This window comes from Lepisosteus oculatus, chromosome 10 (assembly GCF_040954835.1).
Source record: "Lepisosteus oculatus isolate fLepOcu1 chromosome 10, fLepOcu1.hap2, whole genome shotgun sequence".
NCBI lineage: Eukaryota > Metazoa > Chordata > Actinopteri > Semionotiformes > Lepisosteidae > Lepisosteus > Lepisosteus oculatus.
The window spans coordinates 32,152,517-32,176,615 of record NC_090705.1 but is presented as its reverse complement, the minus strand read 5'-3'; the positions used below and the strand labels follow the sequence as shown (position 1 = coordinate 32,176,615).

The following is a 24,099-nucleotide window of genomic DNA, read 5'->3' as shown; positions in this document are numbered from 1 at the left end:
AATATTTTAACCTTCTCTTTGCTAAGCACACTGCTTTTCTTCACTGTGAGTCAGAAATGTAACTGGTGAGACACTCAGGCTTCCAAGCAACCTTTTGAGATATGAAAACTAATTACAGGATGTTCAATACTAATGTAGACAGTTACCTCATTAATAGTTGATGAACCTTTCCTCTCTTTTCACTCAGAATTTACTTGTGCTTCTGAAATGTCTCTTCCCTAAAGATTGGTTCATCCATGCAAATAATCTTGTAAACAGAAAAGATTTATTTCCTTTTAATGTGCATACTTCAATTTGGAAAAGCTAATTGTAGCCCATAAAAAGGTATTCCATCAGCAAACCCTACAAAGAAATGAAAAATGTTTTGTGGCAATTCTAATAAACCTTTGGAATAAAATATCAGAGTATTATATTTTGATGAAATTAAACAATTTTAGATTGGGATTACTTACGAATGCACAGTTACAGTACCACCCTGTTTCCTGCTGAAATCAATTTCAGAGGCAAATGATTCAATTCATAGCCATAGGTGAGCTGAGATGCATGGTGTAAATGAAAAACAGTATTAAAGTAAAATAAAACACAAGGAAGCTATTTAATGAAGAAAGGAAACATCAAAAGGCAACTAAATCAATTTTAAAACAAAGATACTGTAGTTTAGACATTGAACACTTTTAGTTAAAAAATGGCTTATATTGCATTCCTTCTCATTATCAGAGCTATCAAGAATAAACTAGGACAAAGTCAGTAAGGCTAGCAATTTACAGAATGTATTCATCATCTATTCTTTTTGAATAATTTGTTACCCCAGATACATTCTGTGCTTCATGGGACAGATTTCTGAAAGTCGGAAAATATTCTGTTATGCATTTCGCTGTACTGTATGTACGTATTAGGATTCAACCAGTGCTCAGTAAAAATCTGTGAAAATTTATCTTTGAAGCTCTCTTGAGGGGTTAAGTGATCACAGGATTATCTTCTCATTTAACACCAATACTAAAGAAAACAATTTTCTCCATTTTCACAATTCAGTCCTTATTCGTAAACTCCCTTCGCAGCTGCATCTTCACACATTGATATATTTTTTCAATACCTTTTCTGCTCCTGCTTCCCTAAACACACAGATCAATCTAGCTTTTTTTTTTTCCTCCAGCACAGAGGAAAATTATTTCTGCTGACACAAGAGAGGCAGTAAACAGCAACATACAACACAGAGCACTGAAGCACATACCGTATACTGTATGTCAGTTCATTTCCCCACCTGCCATACAGTATGTCATCACACCCCTGGACGACAACTAGCACTCATTTGTAATTTAATAAACACATCCGACAAATCCGACAAGCGAGAGATTTTTTTAAACTACCTCTACCAATCAATCTTGCTCTGCATTCTCGTCCTCTTCCCCCAGCCTTCACCTGAGGTGCTGCAGAGGTCTGGCAAGCTCAACTTTGAAAGAGTGCTCACACTAGCACAGAGCGAGTACTGTGAAGGGTCCAAAGCTATTGATGCAATCTAAGATTGAAGTGGCTAAAACAAACCTATTGGCAAGATCGAAGACTTTCCAGGAAGTGCTCAGATAACATTTTTAAAACACTTTGGGTTTTTTCTTTTTTTTTTTTTACAAATTTGCTATACCATTACACGATCATTCTGAATTTACTGATGTACTTATGTGGAACCAGAAAGAAATTTATTTTAGATATCACTCACCACCTGCATCTTCCCTGAATTGCTGGAGGGCAGCTGCAGATTAGACTCTGGAGACTCATGGCCCCAGAACCGGACTTCACTATGTAAATACTGTAGTTGCTGTAAAAGATAGGCCTACTGGGTGTTGGGAGTTACTGTACTACTATTGCAGTTACTGTATATTTTTGATTTTCCCAGCATTCTTCTTTCACATTGTGTGTGTGTTTGCTTGTTTCTAGTTGTCTTGCCCATTTTCTGTGTGCCCATTTCTGTAAACAAAAGGGGCATGACATGGCTCTAAAGCAAGGACTGTCAAACAAAAGTGACAGGACGTTTCCAAAGGCCCTGTTACCATTTTTCCATAGCTCTAAACGTGTTGCCAATATACTGCATGCTACACATGAGAGTTGGCCCATCTTGCTTGTAGCTTATTGATCAAATCTTCTCGTTAATTCAGAGTTAATTCAGTGTGAAATGAATGATGTCCTAAGAGTTAACATACTAATGCATTGTACAGTATAATCTTAAAATAATCTATTTTGATTTAAAATCATTTTGTTGACCTTTATTCTTAAATAATAAAAATTGGAACTCCAGTTAGTTTTTAGCCTAAACTCATTTAATCTGGATCTGGCATTTGTTTAAGACAGCACTGCAGCAGTGTCTGATATAAATGCCCAGGAAAGTGAGACGTACTGTAGACAAGCTCTTCCCACTTTTTACATTTGCAGAGCCATTTATCTTTTTGACATGATGCAAACTGCACAGCATCTAACAGGAGAGCTAACGCTTAACAGGGGTCAGTTAGTGGCATTACCTAGGCTTGAGCTTGCAACTGCAAGGGTAGAAGAGCACAGCCTGCATTTTGTGTGAACACTCTTGTAGTTTGAGCTGCTTGAGAATCACCTTTGTGATTAGTGCTTCCCATTTTACTGCATTTTGAAAATTAACTTTGTTCCTACCTGTAGAAATTACAGTGGATACCATTTGTTAAAAATCCTGTTACAGACAACTTTTAGTTATATAAAATGTACTGCCAGGAACCATCCATGTTCCAAATATTTTTATATTAAAATTTACAGCAATATGAATAATTCAAGTTTATTTGTGTTTCATATTTGTAATACACAGGCTTTCTATAGATACAGTACACATATAGTCATGGGTCAAGGGTCAAGTCAAGGGTCTTAAGCTTTATGAACAGATTTCTGACCTGTACCTGTATGTATCCAAAAGCTTAAGTTACTGACATACTGTAGTTGTGATTCCAGGAGGCCTTTGTGAGCCTAAGCAAGTACAGTAAAAACAGAAGAGTGTTTGGTCTATTTAAGTTAAATATGTCTATTTAAGTAGGTTATGACTCACAATATGTATGCAAATGTGTGAGGGACTTAAAGCTGGATATTATAGAAAAGTTGTCTACACCTCATAGCTGTTTCTTTCAGAATTGTGTTTTTTTCATTTATTACAAGGACCGATTTATTTAGACATGAATTGACGTACTTGTATATCCTGAATATGGCTATTCTATTTTTTTTTTCACATAAATGGCATAATGCTTTTCCTTTGGAGCTTTTCAGGTTCATGTTTTAAATAGTATATTGAAATTGTCAAAAGTGGACTGCAATGGAATATTCAAATATTTCAGCACTGATTGTATGGAAGAATGTATTACTGTCCAATTTTAAAAGGTTACCTCTTTATTTATGTGTTGTAAACAGTTTTTTTGGGGTAAAATTATTTTTTACAACAAAATAATAGTCCCCTTTTTGTGTATTAAATGCACTGTGTATCAAATGCACTGGAAAATGTTTTTTTTGGGGGCTTTCACATAGTAAAGAATGTTTTGAGAGAATCTGAAGGATAATATGAAGTAGTATGTTATTACTTTGCATTTGTCAGAATCAGATTTCATTAGCCAGGCCCTCTTTGGTCTCCTGGTTCTTCTTTGCTGCTAGCACTTTACATGTACAGAATTTTAAAAAATTGCAGATATCATAAGATAGCTTATTAAATATGAAGCTCTGCAGTGGGTGAAAATACTCTCATTAAATTGACCACAGTTACCAATAGTGCAAGAACCATCTGTCAAATGTAGATATTTATTCATAACTATCATAGCGTAATCTACAGCATATCTTATGTATACAGTATCAAATGCATGTCTTATGTTAAAAAAATAATTAAACTAATGCAGATGCATTGTGTATTTGCTTTGTGTCTCAGCAGAAATACCCACAATTCTTATAATGATAGATTATTAAAAAACATTGCTATTAAGCATGCAAAAAGGTTATGTTAAATACCGTGCTGCCATCAGAACTGATGGTTTAAATAAACAAACCAATTTTTCAGTAACTATATTTAAATACTAACCTGAAGTGCGCTATCAATTTACAGTTATCAAGCAGGAGTTAAATCAGGTGTATTCCATCAAAAATGCTGTTTATTGATGTCATTCTGTAGCTTCTACTGTATATACTGTATAGCCAATAACATAGATATTTTATACAGCAATTTTTTTTCCCATACAACCTAGCCTTTAGCTATTTTATTTATGGATTAGAAACAAAGTGCCGGAAGTTAACACAGCCCCTTTCAGCTGTTTCTCTCAAACCCTAGCCATTCTTTCTAGCAACTCAAGTGTAATAAACAAAATCAATAAGTGCAATATCTTCGGAACGTCCATATTTCAAGAGGTGCAACATTTTATAAAAGTTAGGCTATTGAATTCTCCCACTCATATCATTCTTCTAAATTATTGAAAATGTAAAATCTGCTTAAATTTTATCTTCAAAAGTCACTTTAAAATGGAGACCTTTTCATTACTCTACAGTTATTATTATTAGGCTTCTCGAAGAGACAGCAGAATTACAAGTTGCTATTAGGCGAAAACAGTATATAAGCAAAAGGCCAGACACAGAAACAGTTAAATAAAAGCCTTTCTTGATTTGAAAGAGCTCATGGAAGGGGACTCGCTGATGTGCTCTAGGCATAGAATTCTAGAGCTTTTGGCCATCGCAGAAGAAGGCCCTGTTGCCCATTGTTATTATTTACAATTATTCCGAAAGATTTAGAGAAAACAAAACACCGAAAAGGAGTGAGGGCTCAAGTTAGTGTGGTGTAATTATGGACATTCTACAGGGACATGTACTAGGACCACTGCTTTACCTAATCAATATCCATGATGTAGATTCTGGTATACCTTATTAAATTAAAAAGAAACTGCTTTTCTGTTGATTCGTGCAGAGAAAAGTAACCAGACACATTCCATTGCTTAACTGAATGTCCTGCACTGATAAACCAACAAAGAACATTTTCAACAGAGAAGACTATAAGGGGAACAGATATTAGTAATTGTCAAAGACATTTACAAATCAACCCAGCGTAAAATAAACAGTGAAACATGAAGCAGAGGAATAAAGTAAATGGAAACTACAGTACATAAACCCAAAGCACTGTGAGCGTATGGAGCAAGCTATCCAGCCAAACTGTTGAAAATCTTGACTCAATTAGCTACTAATTACTAAACAGACTTTGATTGGCTTATACTGTATGTAAAGTACTTAATAGATGTTTATTTGTAAAGTTTTTTTAAGGTTATTTTGTCTGGTTCCTTACACAACTTGAAAGAAAGTAGTCTCTCAAAATGTTATAATAATTTATTCATCCACCCATTTTCTAACCACTATCAATGGGCACAAGGCAGAGTACAGTATACTCTGGGTAGGACAGAGCACCGCAGAGCAGACACATACTGTAGACACAAACATGCACAAACTCACATCTAGGGCCAATTTTAACCAGAAGCCAATTTACCTATCGGTATGTTTTGGGACTGTGGGAGGAAACCAAGGTAAACATACACAGAACATGCAAACTCCATAGAGATAGCATCCCAAGTCTGGAATTGAACCCAGGGCCCTGGCACAAAAAGGCAGCAAATCGAACCACTAGATTACAGTGCTGCCCCCCAATAATTTACACTTTTTACTATTCTAAATGAAAAAATGCATATTGTACATACTCAGAGCTCATGAACTTCAGATCTACAGCAGACAACCTTACATCATTTGTTCAATGTAAGTATGACATGATGCCCAATTTTTTCCTATGGGCAAATTGCCCATCTACTGTAATTGTTCACTGGAGTGGGCAAGCTGCCACAGTTTTTCGAAGTGAAAAAGAGATACCACAGTTCTATTGTTGCAAAAAAAAACATCTCTGAACAAATTGAATTCCATTGTCGAAGCACTGTATTCATTTGAAAAAGATTGAAAAACGAATTTAATCTTTTTCCTTTAAACTGGCTACATTTTAAAACTTTCTACAGTTTAAGTTTAATTTGCTGCATTATCATTGGTCTCATTTTCCTTTTTTTTTTAATGTTAGAAAATATTCCTCTTAAAAATATATTTTTCTCTTCAACATCCTTAAACATTGACACCTAGAATGCCAAAAATACTGTTTGTAAACATATCTGGTAACTAGTCATAACTGAATAAATGAGCCAGCAATAAATTGTATAAAACACAGCCCAGATTAACATAAACTCCAGATGTAGCATAAGGATTAAGTCATATATCTTTAAGAATGTTAAGAAATGTAAGTGCCAAGTTTTGGGTTTCTCATGGATCTGAAATTAAAGATGCTATTTATAACTGGAGCTATCAGTGAAAATACAGATAGCTCTACATGCCATCTGTCATTTACAACTTTTCCAAAAATAAAGTTGCTTGAATCATAAGTGCTTTAAGGTATCATGTCAAATTTGCTAATGCAAGATAAATCCTCTCCAATCCCCCAAAAAAATTCAGAAAAAAAGATAAGCTGATGGTTCTTAAATGAGTTATCAATGTGGTTTTACAATTACCCTCTTAAGAAACACAAAACAAGCAAGACATTTTGTTATTTCACAAACAAGAAAGTTTGTGTTATTATCAGCCCTCCATTGTCTGGTTTGTCAAACTAAATTTAAATTTAAATACAAGCAAACTGCTTAATGTATTGGTATTAACATTTCTCACTTTGTAATCCTTCTGATCCTTTCATTTCTTTATCTCCAGGGTCAAAGAGGAAGATTTCGGTTGGTTGAGTTTTAACTCTTGCATGTAATTTTTTAAAATATTTTCCTCTTTAGATCTAATCCTTGTCTCAAACGCCAGTTTAAACAGAAGGATAAAGATTAGAAGCAGAATGCCTCAGTCTTTAATATGGAGTGATGCACAGCACTCATTCTGCAGTAAGAAATTTAATTTTATTGTGAACACATGCAGATTCAAAGCAGGCTGTTACCAGTATAACATGTGGCTTCCAAAAATAAAAGGATTGAACTTAAATACAGCAAACATGAAATATGAATATGCTACATGAAAGAAGTTTTACGTCAGCTCTGTAGAACGCAGAACTTTGCATATTTTATTCAGTAGTTAAGTATAGCACTCTGTGGGATTGCATAGGCTAAACCCAGTACTGGTTGCATTCCAAAAAACTACAGAACGCAGGAGAAAGCTGAAAGAGGCAGAGGCTAGGGCTTATTTTAGCTCTCAATTGCAAAGCTGAAGCAACTAGAATCAATAAACAATTGGAGGAGTAGCATGTCTTACATATAAATATACTTCCAGGCGTACCAGGTCGCTCTGTAGCTCTGTAATGGGCTCTGTTTGAGCTCTGTAATCGAGTTGTCATGAGTATGAACCTGGGTCATATGACTTTGTTCAGTTTTCACTGTGAACCACCAAGCGTAAATTTGAAATTAGTCAACCATGTTCTCTGGACTACTGTCAAGGCTTTTAGGTGTCTTTAGCTCATAGTGATGTCCAAGGTGGATATACCTGCAGTACCTCTCCTCAAGTCTGCACTGAGACTCCTGTGCTTCACTGCAGAGCTTGCGCATGCAGAAGAGACTGCACATTTTGCTTGTGTAACTTGCAAGCTGAGATGTAAAAGGTACAAGTGCTTTTCTAAAGAGAGTAGAGAGCAGGTGAATCCTCTCCTGGATAAAGCAAATTTTGGGGATTTTAAGGACATTTTATGGGTGTGGTTTCTATTCTGCTCATCAACGATTGTGGGAGGGGTTTTAGCTTACTAGCAGCAATGCGGGTCCTCATACAGTTGGGGAACTGAAGCAACTTTGGTACCTCTCTCAAGGGCAAACTAGCAGTGTCTACAACAGGGATAAACTGCCAACCATGAATCCAATGTGTAAAACACCACAATTTGTGGTTCCCTAAGAGAGGAGTACAGTACATACCGTAGTAAAAATAATTTTTACAAATAAATCTTACTTTCATATTATACTTAACTATCATGCTATTTAACTCTTAATATCTCAGCCATGCATGTTTTTCCTGCAAAAGAATGATGTACAGTATTTAATCTTGTCAAAAGAGTTGCATCAAGGCTTCCTGAGGACACATAAAAAGGTACTATAAGCACAATAAAAGGTATAATAAGGGTAATCTGTAGATGAATTAAGAATGTGGACACATGCAAATTGGATTAATATGTGATTTTAATCATTCTCCATTAGACATTTTTAGAACAGAAACTTAAGAGACATTTCCAGCATTTGATCAGCACTGTAGTGTGCAAAATATGGAGGTGGTGATGAAGATGTATTTCTAATGAGAGAAGGACCTTTCATAGTTTTTCAAACCTGCATTACACTGTAGAAAGTAGCAACATTCTTCATCATTTGAGAGCACATAAAACACAACAGCTACTACCTACTGTACGACCGTATAAAATGTTAGTACTAGCACTAATACAGTAGTAATAATAGAGCACAAAAAAGCTGCCTGCAAATTAAAATTATTTGTCTTAAAAGTGCCTTAGAAAACACTGGAAAAACTCAAAAATTGCTCTTTTCATGTTACAATTTCACTCCAAAGGAACTTGGAATGCTCCAATCAAAACTGGCTAAAACTGAAATTATTCGCAAACTCTTATTTGATTCTATGATCTAATAAGAATGAAGGAGACAATGCCGTAAATCTGATCCAATATCTGTGTCCCAGGGAGGTTACGTATTTGATTTGAATGCTACAGTCTATATTTATAGAGAAATCATTACTTCTGCAGTGATATGTCTTTCAATTTACCATAGAAAATTGTAAAAATGGTTTTAACCTCCACTAATAAAAGGTTTATGTTTAACCTGTTAAATTTAGTATCACATGTAAAAGAGAATTCTCTTAGCCAGTTTAAATTTCCTGTCATGCTAAATCCTTTTATGTAAAAAAGTGCTTACCAATTTCAAACCTGAATGCATTTGCTCCTAATATCCACTTGTGTCTGCAGGTCATTTCATTAGTGATGTTGAACAGGATAGTCCTCTGCTTTGACTTTTGGATACTACTACAAGTCACCTTTTTTCAAGGCTACAGAGATTCGGTGCCTTTAATGCTATCTATGCAGAGTTGACATTCCTTAAAAAGCAGCAATTAAATTGAACTTCCTTCTTCAAAATGACTCCAGTGTTCCAATGTCTTTTGTTCAAAGTAGTGACCAAAACTGTATAGCATTATTGTATACAGTACGTTAAGAGTATAATCAGCTTGGAAAATATATTACCACAGTTGCTGTTCTTGTATTGCTTCCTCATATTTTTTTGTAACGAAAGGTATTGTGAGTCTGCCATTAGTCGTGTTGAACTTTATTTTGCTAATGAATTTATGCTAATTGCATAGTGGTGAAAACTAGAGCTCAGTCCCACAGATTAACAGGGATAACCTCTGGAATCTGACAGATGTCTTGCCAACTCAGCCAGATTTGAAAAACATCCAATTAATAAAAGATGCCAAGAAAAAACAGTACTCAGACACCATAATGTTAGAATGATTAAAATGTTCTGGAAAAGTTGAGACTTTTATACAGTAGCACAAAAAGGGAGTTTGGGTGATCTCTTGGGATCTACTTTTACCAATCAAAAAAGTTTGCAGTAAAAGTAAAAAATAAAAAATAAATGTCCCCTTCCTTAACAATACAAGTTTCCTTGACAAGTTTTTCATCCAAACGGGACAAAATGTAATCTCAACTCTAAAAGAAAAAATGAATTTAGTAAAACATACAGTAGTAAAGAATTACATTATACATTATCGAGGTGGGGCTGCACATTGGTGGTGGTGGAGGGCATCCCCATTACCTGTAAAGAGCTTTGAGTGGAGTGTCCAGAAAAGCGCTATATAAGTGTAAGCAACTATTATTATTATTTTTATTATGTACTGTATTGTATTTATTATATAGGTACAGTATATACAGATACTAACATAAATAACAAATCTCTAGCCATTCTCTTCTGATTCCCAGTGCTGACAGGTTCTTTAGAATAACTATGAATCCCCCGCACACAAACGCATTCAAAAAACACATCTATTACTTTTCAGTATGCTTCCTTATATTCGTTACATTGGGGGGTGACATGGTGATAGAGTGGTTAGCATTACTGCCCTACAGCCCAGGGTTCAATTCTGAACCTGGGGTGCTATATGAGTGGACTTTGTGTGTTCTCTCTGTGGTACAGTAGCTTGGGTTTCTTCTGAGTTCTGTAGTTTCCTTCCACAGTCCAAAGACATACTGGAAAGCTAATTGGCTCTGAGTGCTTGTGCGAGTATCTGTGGGTGCACTACAATGGACTGGCCTTCTTGTCCAGGGTGTACCCTGCCTTGTGCCCTGGGTTGGGATAGCCACGGGAAAGCCTCTGGCTCTTCTATGACCTGGCATTTGCTTAAGAGCTTAGAACATGAATCAATATTATTTTATAGTATGTTACATATCAAGTACTGTATAAATGAACTAATCTATAATAAAATAATAGTTTTAATATAAACTCTGCTTTAGTGTCCCTAATGAAAAATCTGCTTATAAAAACAAATTACTATCACATCATCTGATCAATGGACAAAAAACTACATTTAAAGACACACTGAATGCTCCTTATAGAATTCCATAAAGATCTATGCGGTCACTTTTTTTTCTATACCTATAGCTAAAAAATGACGCCATCTGAACACCATTAAGGCACATCTTCACTGGTGGTGAGCATATAAGCGACTGGTGAAGTTTTAGACAGGGCACGTCAAAGGGCTTCGAAGATTGATAACACTTCAGCAAGACTGTTGTTGTTCCTTGAAACACTTGCCTTCCACCTCAGCTGCCAGAGAGGCTCATGTCAGAAATATCCCTCAAATTACTAAGGGCTTCTGCCAATCCAGGGTCTTTCAGGGGGAAATTGCTGACAGCAGCACGCAGGACTACGAGAGTGAAAAGGCTTGACGGACACACAAAATCAACCAGCCCCTCAGTAGTCTTGCTAGGAGAGAATGTTTTCCCAGCATCTTTCAACAACAGGACATAATCCATTTTTAACTCCCTAAGTAGGTAATTGTGTTTGTGTGTATTTCTTAGGCAGCAATGCAAGATTTAAATATCCTGATTCATTTTGATATTCATTGTGATAACTAACAGCTGTCTTTTAAAAGACAAGGGCAACTAAGTAAGAAAAATAACACCTGACTATTTGCAATCCTGCAAACCAGAGCTACTGTAATTTGCATTTAGGCTTGTACAGTGCCTAAAATGACAAATTACCCTAAAACATCGCTACTTTATTTTTGTCAAAAATATTTTAAAAATATTTTAAAACTATTTTTCTTATCTGCTTCAGCAACAAAAACTGTAAGTCCAAACATTAAAAATGCAACGCTTCCCCAATTATTAATTGCATAACACTGGGTGATTAGAAAATGTAAACAAATCTCCTGTTTGCAAGTTACTGTACCTCCTGAGAATAAATTGATAAGAATACACAACCCACAATGGTTGCTAAGATCTGCATTCCCATGAGTTTGGATGTGATGTTCTCACATATAGCAGAAAGCACACAGGTATGCCAGTTTCAATCACACTCCAACAAAACCACAGCTCAGTGAAAGAGAGGGGGAACATGCTCTGGGAATGTTGCTGGCAGGAACTTTACAATATAAAGTACCTATGGGATTCAGAGTCCAGCCATCCGCAATCACTGCTATAAACAGACAGGAGGCACCTGTGCTCATTCCAAGCCAAGTATAAAGGCACACTCTCCTGCACACTGACAAATATGACTGCTGGTACCCAGTACAGGCGCCTCAGAGATGTTTACATCATTACTCAATGTCATCGGGTTGCAGAACTACAGTTTTCACAGGAAAATGGAAGACACCCCCTTAATCTTAAAAAGCGCTCTGTTTTGTGTCGAAACCTGGTTCAGTCACAAATAAACCTGGTTTATTCGGTAATTGTGAAGCATATACAGCGCACAAGATTGTTTTGGGAAAGGCATGCCTCTGTTGTGGGATGTCATAAATGGCAGCTTTGATCATCGAAATGCATAGCATCGTAGTAATCAAATTTTTATGCCTCCTCTAGACCATTCTTAAGAGCAGTGTCGATGGCAGTGTACTGGGGCTGCATCGGGTCTTAACCACAGAACATCTGTAAAATGAATTAGGTAGATGTATATCAGTGTCGGCCTCCACAAAATAACATGCTGTTCTCACCATTGCTCCTCCATAGAATGGAAGAACCACCTTGAACCTGCGTGTTGCTTTAATTTCTGGCCATGTCTATGCTGTTATTGAGATAATGGTGCACTTACCAGATATTGATCTTATGTACTGTATAAGCATCACTTTAAAAAAGTTTGATTTGAAATGATGCCAGAGTCAAAACCTTTACCTAGCTTTATCCCAGCTAAAGCTGTATCTTAAATCCGCGGCTGCGTTTCTAAACTCTTTCAGTTTTATTTGTAACCCACTTAAATTCTAAAATAAGCTACAGTTTGAGAAATACAATAGAAAACATATGTTTCTTGGACCCATGAGGAATGCATTGAGCACAGTGAGCCCTATCAGATTATTTATACATGGAGTCAATGGTTATAAAGGTTTAACACATTTGCTAATGATCTATCAAGATAAAGTTTATTTCCAGATGACTTCCTTGAATTAGAGAAAATGGCAGGCACTCATTATAAATCAATTACTTATTCAATTGTGCATTCAAGATGGTATTTATTTTAGGAATATGACCTAGAAAAGCATAACTTTGGCAACAGGACACGCAAGAGAAAAACCTTTGTTAACATTCATGTTACTCAGCTATACTTGTGGTCAGTTTCCCTGGGGTGAAGAAGTCATTTTAATAAACAGTTGAGGTAATACATTCTAAAATATATTCATGATGAGACTGTAAATAAATTAAAGGCAGTGCAAAGAGAATGTCTTCAAGTCTATTCTCCTAAAAGAATGTTGTTTTTAATGTTTGAAAATATCTATACTGTATATTATTTAAATGTACAGTAACTGTGATATAATAAAGCATGTGGAAAGATTATGACTGACAGTTTTACGAAGCACAGACTGTAATGCAAAAATGTCTCTGAAAAACTCTTGTCTTGTTGAACACCATTAATAGTTAATGTTACATCAGCTTGTAATTAGTGAAATTCCTTCTGCTATGCCTGTCTCTTACTATCAAAGGAGGCTCTTGGTTGCCCTTGGCAACAACACTGCTATAGTTAATGTGTTGCTAGCTATCTTAACATTAAACGCAACTGCATTTTGCAACCATTTTTTTATTTAATTGGTGAAAATCCATCATTATTACTTAATGTTGATATTACAGGAAAACTGTATTTCATGTTTGGGAGCACAATCTTAGATTAACCCTCACTGCAAAAGCAATTAGAATTATTTAAGTAAAAATGAGCTCTGTTCATCATAAGAAGTCAAAAACAATTAGTAAGCATCAAAGAGGCCTCATAATACACCCAACTAATGAAAGATCGATAAAATGGTTCAAGGGAAAAGAAAGAAAAAAATGCATAATGCACAAAATTGTGACAGATTATCATGTCTTTATTTTAGGTCATAAATAAAATATAAAACCTCAACTACTCTAATGTATTGCTTCTTTTTCCTTACTTAGTTCTAATTCAATATGAATTGTGGTAAAATGTTGCAGTTTTTACATCAATAAGGTGATATTTTTTACTAACCTGCTAGTTTTAAATTCTTGCCTGAGCAATTAAAGAAAATTCTGGCCTGATATATATTCTGCATGTACTGTACAGTACCAATCATCTCATTTTATTTATAGTATATGGTACATCTGGCCATCAGAGGAATTGCAACAAATAAATGTGTTCATCCAAGTTTGAATTTGCCTTCACAACCTGCAAATTCATCGTAATGAAGACAAGCCTTGAAATGAGATATAATGCACAGACCTCAACTGACAGTATCAATATTGTGCAGCTTTACAGCTGCACATATGTACAGTATGTCAGCAGCACCCTGTTAAAATTGAACTTTCTATTAAGAACTCTATAAATATTAAGATGTTGTTGACCAACAAAATGCCCTTATTGATTTTTAATTTAATAGGAATTTTCTCTCCTTCCTTGCGGGGCTGCATTAACTTAATGAGACTTGTATCATTATTATATAGCCCTGGATGTATCAGGGTGTTCTTAATAGTTTATTTTCAAAACACTTATTTTCCAGTTAATCGCAAAATAGACAGAAACATAAGCTACCCACAGTTTCCTTATCGTAGTCTCGGGGTGTACTGTACATCCACACTGAAGAGTGTTTAAAACTCTGACTTGGCACAGATAGTGTTCCTGTTCAAAAGACTGTAATGACAAGTATAATTCATGTATGTAATTTAAGCCATTCTGTGAATGGGAATTTCAGATAGTGCCGTGAGCCCTCTTTCATTTCCATTTAAACGAGATATAAAAAGAAATCAGAATCCGATTTCTGTGATTTTGGATCTTTCGTGAAATGGGATTATTTTATACTTAGAAGTTAATGCATAACAACTCATATTTAACAGAACAAGCCATCTGTTTTTTTTTTTAGGTCTGAACAAATAATACATGCTGTATTGGGTTCTGTTCTTGCTGATTCGAATGAAGTAAGCACTATGGAAAGATGTTCATCTGTTTGGACAAGCTGATTGAGTGAAAGGCAAAGTCAACAGTTCAGATCTGTGTATTCCACAGTGTAGCAATTCTCTTATCACATTTGCATGGCTTGTATCAAAAGAAAAGCAAATAGATGCGGAATACCAGACAAATAAAAAACAGATGGAATAATTCTGATTAATTTACTTTTGATTTCAGATTTTGCTGTAGCCTGCTAGGAGTAAGCTTAACTACTGCAAAACAATTAATTTCAGGTGGATTTGTGGCTGGAGCTTGGGTGTGAAAATGTGCTTTGCATCCATCACCTTCAACTTTTAATCCTCAATAACAAATAGCCATTGCCACAGTAGTTCTTACTCCTTGATGCACTGTCTGCAGGTTAAATTGCCTGTAAACATGTTGTTTGGATACTATATCTCTGGGGAATTATTTTGCAAGGGGTGTGGACATGGTCAGTGAGTTTTATTGAAACTACTATATAACAAATTATGGTAGGCCATTGCAGATAAACCTACTTAGCCAATTGGCCAATAGCCAATTTGTTGATAAAAAATTATTTACAAACTAGTTTATTGAAGGGCCTCCATTGAATAGTTTGTGATAGGGTCTGCAGAATCAAAACCATTCTAATTGACACACAAATGAACACACGGGGTTGAATTGGACAATCTCCAAGATGAAAAAAGAGACCCTGTTCATGTTCAACAGTATATTTAGGTAGAATGGTGTCATTGACCCAGATGTTTTTTTTTTTAAGAGTGCAGGCAAGGTTTTCCCACTTGCTCATGAATGATGAGTAAATAGGTTTCAACCTGTGCAAGAAAGAAATTCAATTTTATCAGAAATTTCTCATTTTTATTAAAACACATAAGGATCCAGAAATAACAGATGATCTCCAAGAAAGGCAACTTGTTGAAACCAGAGTTCAGTCAGACTTTAATCATAAAAAATGCTTAAGAAATGTGTGGTGATAATCATGAAAAAGTAGGTTGTGATACTGAGTAGAAGTATTTGTATGACCAATGTAAATTCAATTGATATAAATTGAGAAAACCATCTTTAGTATGCTGTTATTAAAAACATAATATTCACTATCCCCTAAATATTGTATATCACCAACACAATTTCTCCTTGCATCGTATCTCATTATATTTTGTGGCTTCTTCACGTCACATATCCTTCATCAGAAATGGATCCACTGGTCAAATGCCTGACTACTTTGTAGCCTTCAGCTACAGTATGTGTTGCCATAGAAACGTACCATACATTAACTGTCACTTGTGTAATCCAAGGTGTACAACATAAATTGTTGTTGATAAGAGAAAGCAAGAGCTACCCTTGACTTTTTTTTTATCTGAAAGCAGCATGTGAGAAAGAATGACCCAAGAGCAGAAACACAAATATAAAACATTCCCCATCTTTAACATATGATCTAATGGCATAGTCACCCGAAATGAGGACAAAAGAAGATTGGCAGCTGTTAATAGATCGAAAATGATATCCCTCCCCACTCTTTTAGGTTTGCAGATTTTCCCATTTTTCGAATTTAATTTTAAATTTCAGAAAATTTCGAATCGCCTAACTATTTTTATCAAACAGCCTCCCGGTTTGGAATCATCATTTGTCTTCAAGTCTCAGCTCCAAGCAAAACCCCACATGAGAATAATGAGAAAATGGAGACAGGCTGCTCCAATCTTTGATTAATCAATACCAACAGCACAGTGCTAGCTGTTCACCACAACTAGCCACAGTTAGCTATTGACAGTACCTAGGCTACAACCAACAATGCTTTGGATCAAAGAGCCCAATTTACCATGAATAGGAGCCACTAGTAAATTTAACTATGCCTTTCACAATATTCTGAAATTTTCTTAATTTCTGTTTCTGCATAATGATTTAATTTTTAAAATAATGTATAAAGTGGCACGATAACTTAAGAAACAGGGATTGTGAGATGACAATATTTTCATTTTTTTTTCTGCCTGCAGTTTAAAACCTTGAGCTCTACTGAAGCCAAACCATTCTGAAAATGAAACACTGCATATTGCAAAGGCTCTCACAGTTAACAATATCACATACTGTACAAGACTACCAAGAACCAGCTGCAGAGATTAGTTAGCAGTTCTTACCTGCACAAGGTTCCAGCCTCCCAGTGACTCAGCGATAATCGACGTCACTGATGGACAAACTCCCCCAAAGATCATTAAATGTTTTGGACCAAAGCATATGGCATCAAAGAACGCCCTCAATCCCTTGGCATTGTCACACTACAAAAGAAGTAAATAAAAATGGTCATATATTAGATTAGAGTACAGAAAGGTGATACTTGGTTGTGCATTCACATTTAATGGTGGTCTACACATACTGTAGATATAGTAGGAAGATAGATTTGTTTTTATTTATTTTTAATTGGTCTGCTGCATGTTTACATGTTTAATTTGTAAAAGCATAAACCCAAGTTCCCAAATATTACTAAATATTACTAAAGTTATATGTTATATATAATTATATTATATAAAGGAACACGTAATAGGTTTATTCCATGCTGTGTGGCTTCACAGCCGAAACATTGTGTTTCCTCTCTTCTCTTTTCAGCATGGAATAAACCTATTACTTGTTCCTTTTCAGACTACGCATACTGACGCACCTACCCACCTGAACTATTATATATTATGTATACAGTGTATATTGATATATATGATTGCTCAAAGTCTATACTCTCTGGACTATTTTATTTAGTGAAAATCAACAAAAGATCAATATTATAATATAAACCTTCATGGAGAGCAATATACAGTATTGCATCAACACATTTGTCTTTAATGTACAGTATGTATATAGAATAAATGGAAAACTACATGCTAATCATTACACTCTCTTAAAACGTCAGAGGCAGGAAGTTATAGCATCAAAATTGACTTCCTAAAATACTGTTTCATCCATCCATCTGTTCTCTAACCACTTTATCCAGATCAGAGTTACAGAGGAGCCAGAACTAACCCAGCAAGCAAACGGCACAAGGCAGGATACACCCTGGACAGTGGACCAGTCCATAGCAGGGCAGATGCATACAGTAGATATACACACTCGCACCAGGGCCACTTTTTCTAGAATCTAATTAACCTACCAGTATGTCTTTGGATGGTGGGAGGAAACCAGAGCACCCAGACAAAACCCTCATGAACATGGGGAGAACATACAAACATCACACGGATAGCACCCAAGGAATTGAACCCAGGGCCACAGCACTGTGAAGCAAGAATGCTAACCACTGTGCCACTATTCTGTATTTTAAAGTAAAATTCCACTAAAATCTGGAATTCTCTTTACAGATTCTGTTTACAGTATGTCAGTAATACAGTATATTCTGAATATATTCCCTTTGTGCTTCAGTTTAATTTGTTCATTTCCTGCCATGAAAGAATGAGAGTACGTTGCATTTAAAAAAAATAAATAACGTTTTTATATGGTTTTGTTTATTAATTAATTCTATAAACAAAATGAAACTGTCCAGTAATGTTTTCCAGGAGGGCCATTCCAGTATCGTTTCAAAGTGGAGAAATTTCAAATCACCATAACAACACACTTGGCTTCAGGAAAAAAAATGTGGAGTGCCTATATTGATTGCAATATGAGCTGATAACTAATTTTAGTCTGATTTTCTGAGTTTTTAATGATTTTCTATTCCAGTAAACACTTCCCATCAAATTATTTGCACTCCGTTCACAGTGATAGTCCTGTACAGCTCTTACTGGCCTCATCCTCCATTTAATTAAATTCCACTTATGATCTGGCTTTGTTAAGTTCACCGTGAGTCTCAGGGTGTTCTTTTCATTCCTGCTACCTATGATTTCTGTATACAATTTTATCATGGTTTCATTTCTCGAGAAAGAAACAGCTTCAAATCTGAAGGCATCGAGCATGATTCAAAAAGTGTCACATTTTTGGGAATGGTGCCATTTAATCTCACATTGGGTCATACTGTAAGTATGCTTTAAGATTGTGTCCAGACAAGAGGATTTAGGAAAATAACAGAAAGTAAGTGATTAACTTCTGTGTGACAACAATGAAATAGTTACAAACGCTGTGAATCTAGGATCTAGCATGTCTTTTTGCTAAAGAAAAATATGTTCAATCTTAAAAGAAATACAATAATTTATATTCACGCAAAGTCCACATTGCAACATTCTTTTATTTCCATATTTCAGCCTAAAACCTGAATACTGGTACAACAATTACCTCCTGATACAATTCACTAAATGAATTACAAAAATAAAATGGTATTGCCTTTGCATGTCCTTTAAAACCAAAAGAAGCGATTTCTTGTCTAAAAACAATGGACAATACCATATTTTTACAAATCAGTTTTGTTAAATTAAAAATTTCAGTGGCAATGGCACTACTGAGGCAGGGCCTTGTAAGATAGCCTCTTCCAGGATATTCTGCAATAATCTTTTTTCTTAAGTGACTCTGAATGATTAATCGCATTACTTTGAGATGAGCTTACTGTAGTTCTACCAACAATCACTTCATGTCATGTTTTCTACCATCAACTTTGGTGCTCTCCATTATGTAATTTCTTTTTAAAACCAGATTCACAGTGTTTCTTCCTGGCTTTCATCATGTCACTATGGAAACCAGCATGACACTTTGAAAAGATAAATGAAGGAAGAAGTGAAACTGTCATTGACAGCTATATTTAGTTGTTACTGGGCGTAGCATCGTACAGGCTATTAATCAAAACCTATTGACAGAGTTTGGACTAATGTAAGAGAATGAGTTCAGATCCTAAAAGGCATTACACGACACCAATTTTCTGTTCACCATTTTAGATTTATGATAGTATTTTTCTATCAGATCTCAAGTATTAGGAAACTCATGCAGTTGAAGGTTTGGGGTGAAAAACTAAATAAGACCACAAAAAATATCTTTTCGTTGAAGTAACCAGACTATGACAGTTCTGAGCAATGAAAAACCAAAATCCAAACCAGCGGTTTGTAATTTCAGGTTTGAGTTCTAAAATTAGAATTTAAACAAAACAGGTAGTTGGCACTGATATTGAAAAACTGAGGAGTATACTTTTGGAAATTTCTCATTGTTGTTAAGGAACACCAGTAGTCTTATTTGGCCTGTGAAAAATAGATCAATGAAAATACAACTATTTCTGATCTTTTTCTTTGAGACATTGATAAAAAAACAATGCAAGGTTAATTTTTCAAAGCTCCACTTTGCAGAAAATGTGGGCACCACTACATTAACAGAGCTTGACATTTTAAATTGTATAATATCTAAAAATATAGTGCAATACAAATTAATTAATTAACATTTATGCATTTGAAATATAAGAAAATACTTATACTTAACAAAAATGCGTAATAAAAAAATAGCTATATATGCAGCACATATAATAGTGTCCACGTGTACTGTAAGTCTCACACTGAGATCAAAATAGGGGAAGAGTTCCATTGACAAACTCAAGAAAAAAACATTTATAAATAAAAAAGAGTGATCTAGAAAATAAATTGCATTTAATCCGGGTAAGAAAATACAATACTGTGAAGAAAGAACTTTGCTCAACTGATTTGGATAAACAGTACATGATACAAAGCAAAGAACAATCTAGAACGATTGTATTAAAGGTTGTAATAATTCAACACGTGTTTCCAGTCTCCAAAACTGAGACCACTTCGTTTCTAATACCAGTTGCAGGGACTGGACTGTGTGCCAGTATGAGAAGGCACAGAACAGAAAGACTTGCTCATTCAAAGTTCGCTTGACTAGAGGCTATATTTTTAATAACTCACACAGCATGCTGATCTGTGAAGCAGACCTAATTAAGCACCTGCAGTGGAAGACTATATAAGTGACACTGCTCCATTGCAAGGATTGTTATGTGTGACATTAATAACACTTCATTCACTGGCTTTGGGAGACAGAATGGTGTCCATGCTGTTGTACTGACAATTGGACAATCCTTGTAATAGTCTGGTACCCCATCCAGGGGCTGAGGCATGGTTTTGTAGTCTGTTTAATGCGATAAGAACCAGGGTGAGTGGTGTGGATTTAACTTTTTACCATTCACTGGATTTATTACTGGACCTCTGAGCTTTGTAAATAAACGTCCTCCACTATCAGACTTAAGATGTTTTCCTTCTACTGTTATTTGAATGTCTAAAAAAGAATAAAAATTCTCATTGAAAAATCCAGCTAGATAGGGAACATATTATTTCTTTGCATTTTTCACTGCTAAAGTAGCAAGAAGATTTACAGTACGCCTTTTCAAGTAATGTGCCTTTAAAAGCCCAAATGTGAACACATTTTGCTCTAAATATTGTGTATCATATTTTATTCCACTTTATAAAATGCAAATTTAAATATTATGCACAATTCTGTGTTTAAAGATTTTTCTAGTAACATAGCACTTCATGTTCTGTACATCATATTTGATATTTTGGTCAAATATGGCATAAAATAACGACAGTTTGTCCATTGAAAAAAGATATAACAGATAATATAAACAAGAATTTAAAAAAATGCATTTTTCACATGTCACAGTGTGGAATAGAAAAGCTATTACACCGGTCCACTCCCTTAATATGTGCTGCGTTATTTTCCAAACACTTTTAGACCCTCTCTCAAAGATCTAAGCAGTCTTACACAGTCAAACTGAGCAAGAAGCGTAGGAGTATTTCAGAAAACTAAAAAAGGGAAGAGCATTGAAATGACTTCTGTGACAGTGTTCACAGTCATTACTAACTGTGTTTACTACGGCTGCCTAAGGCGGCTATACCTGTCAAGTCACATTTATCTGAAGTGAGACTCACCAATGTCTCTGTACAAGGAACCGTAAAATGTGGATTAATAGGAATTCCAGCAAAATGCATAGCTATTATTATAGAGGAGCTGCACTTTTTTGTGGAAAGCATCACTTGGTATTTTTCTGGCAAAAATATTTTTAAGTAGATACATCATAACAGTCTACTTCTGCATAGGAGGATGCAGCACTGCTTTTGAGGAAAGGGGCTATTCAAAATAATTCAGGACATTCAGTATCATTCGTATCATGTTAATTTGCAATTTATTTGTACTGTATATTAATTGAGTACAGTACCTGTACATTGTTTGAGTAATGATGGATAAGTAGCTCTAGTAACAATTTATTGTGTTGATTTGGGAAGCAGTGGGATGAAGCCAAGATTAACAACAGAAGCCTAATACACTGAGCGTGCCTTCTTTGCTGTTGTACTGGCACAAATGATGAATTCATACTTTCAGGTGCTGCATCTAACTCCAGACTTTCTGGTTATGGACTTTCCAGAATGGCATTGTACGTATAGTATCAATATTTATGTACTACCTGTCAAAATCAAAACGAGTATCAAAAACACCTATTTTACAAGTAAGCTGTCTTTAGCAAATACTAATACTAAAAATACAAAGAATTTCTTCAATTCCAATTCCAATAATATTATACCACAGACATTCATTCAAATGTGCTTTGTCAATTGTCATCCAAACTGTCTCTGAATCTACAGTAACAGGAATATGTCTATTCCCAGCTTACTCCAAAACTGTCACTAACCAGTCATTTCTCACACTGCAAATCACACAGCGTCCTCAGAAGATATAACGCTGAATGAATGGTGAACGTCTCAAGCTAACAAACAGATAGCCAATAAATGACACAGGTCACTGCAACACAGTCATGACATGTTTTGCAGACCAACTCCAGCCCATCAGACCCTGTCAGCACTTGGCCAGTCTTGTGTCTCTTACCAGGTAAGGTCAGTTCTAGTTGCCTACTGACATGGTTCTTAAAGCCCAAACTGAAACCATGATATATGGTTTATTACCATAGAATCCTGTCTTACAGACTGAGCCACAGTACTCCTGTCCCTTTAGAGATGATCCAGCTAGGATAAATCGCTGTTGTGGCATATTTGCTTATCCAACAAACAGTGAATTAGAGTCAATTAGAGAAATGCTGGATAGTATTAATGCTAATCAGAATATGGCAATATATCAAATGGTAATGAAGGAAAGCTGACAGTCTCACCAGTCAATTGCAAATGGCTGCACACAAAACAGCCACCAGTAGGAAATGTGATTCAGTCAAGCACCGCATACTAAAAATGTGCTTATTCATGATAACAGTGCCCCTCCTAAAAAAAAAAACAGGTCGTTGTGCTCTTTCAAAATCTCCAGCAAAGGCCTGCTGGAAACAGATCTAGCAAAAAGATTGTTTACTCTTTGTCTACAGCCAGGGCTATGGTCTCTTTTTACCATATACAATATATTACCCAAAAATCATATTTAAGTGAAATAGTATAAATATGCTCAGCTAATAGGCATACAGTACCTGCACAGTTCTTATTCTGTGCTGTTGAGGTAAGTGTTCAGTCCCTACTACAGTATGTGGAAAGTAAGTTAGAAAAAAAAAACTACAGGAATTTCTATGTAAGTTTAATATGAAATGGTATTTTGAGCAGAAGGGAAATGTATTTGGTTCGCGTTTGTTTTTGTTTTGTTTCCCCAAGGCTTTAATAGCTATCTATACATCTGTCAATGGCAGGTCCAACTGTGTAAAAAGCCTCCTGGGAATTTAAAGGTGGAAAACCGAATTTAAGGGTGAACGGTCTTGATTCCCAGATGCAATGTTTGCACAAAAACAACAGAAGCAAAAGATTTATCATACCCAAACCTCAGGGACAAACACTTGCTCTTAAAAGCTGTTTTTATTGTTGGTTGGGGTTTCTCCTTCCCTTGCTTATAGGTGGAAGCTGAAATGGCTCTTGTGCCGTGACTGTCAGAGTGAAGCCTGATCTAATCAGGGTTTAAAAAACCTTAGACTGTCAGCTTCTATTACTGGCCCTGGGGTGAAATCAAAAGTTAAACTTACAGTGAGCCCAAAATTGTTAACAGTTCAAAATAAAACTATTTCTGAGCATAGGTAATAATATTTTTACTTGTTCTACTTGTTCTCAGAATAAATTAACATACATGAGTAGAATTATAGTGTATAAATGTTTATATTATGCTTCATGAAGATTGGTGCATTTTGGATTTAGTTAAACTGCAGTATACAGGGCAAGGAAAGGTCTTTCAATGCTGTCAATTGCTGAATCTTTGTACAGATGTCTTGTTCCCTGTTAGACTAACATAATGTGCAATCTGTATAGTTACATAACAGATTTGTATTACAATGAATTACACAGCACACTATTTGAGTAGCCCTGCTTCTTTCTAGCTTGAGATACTGTATGTTTGACTTATATTCCTCTCCAGATCAATGGCAAATAATTCTATAATGCTAGACCTTATTTTATAGAAATAATAAGAATGAACCCAATTAGATAGGATTAGAAAATACTAGTGATGATCAACATAGTTAATGATCATCTGCAGATATTCAGTATGCATTTGTAAGTACTGC

The 24,099-nt window shown here is 35.4% G+C and overlaps 1 protein-coding gene across 2 annotated transcripts in view; it reads right to left on the bottom strand.

Moving 5' to 3' along the window:
• gabbr2 (gamma-aminobutyric acid (GABA) B receptor, 2) overlaps positions 1-24,099 on the bottom strand; it is a 341,109-nt gene that overhangs the window by 232,215 nt on the left and 84,795 nt on the right. For both annotated transcript variants that reach the window (XM_006635781.3, XM_015357533.2), the window contains exon 2: positions 16,796-16,933. In XM_006635781.3, the coding sequence (XP_006635844.1) occupies positions 16,796-16,933 (138 nt within the window). The remainder of the gene's footprint in view (positions 1-16,795; positions 16,934-24,099) is intronic.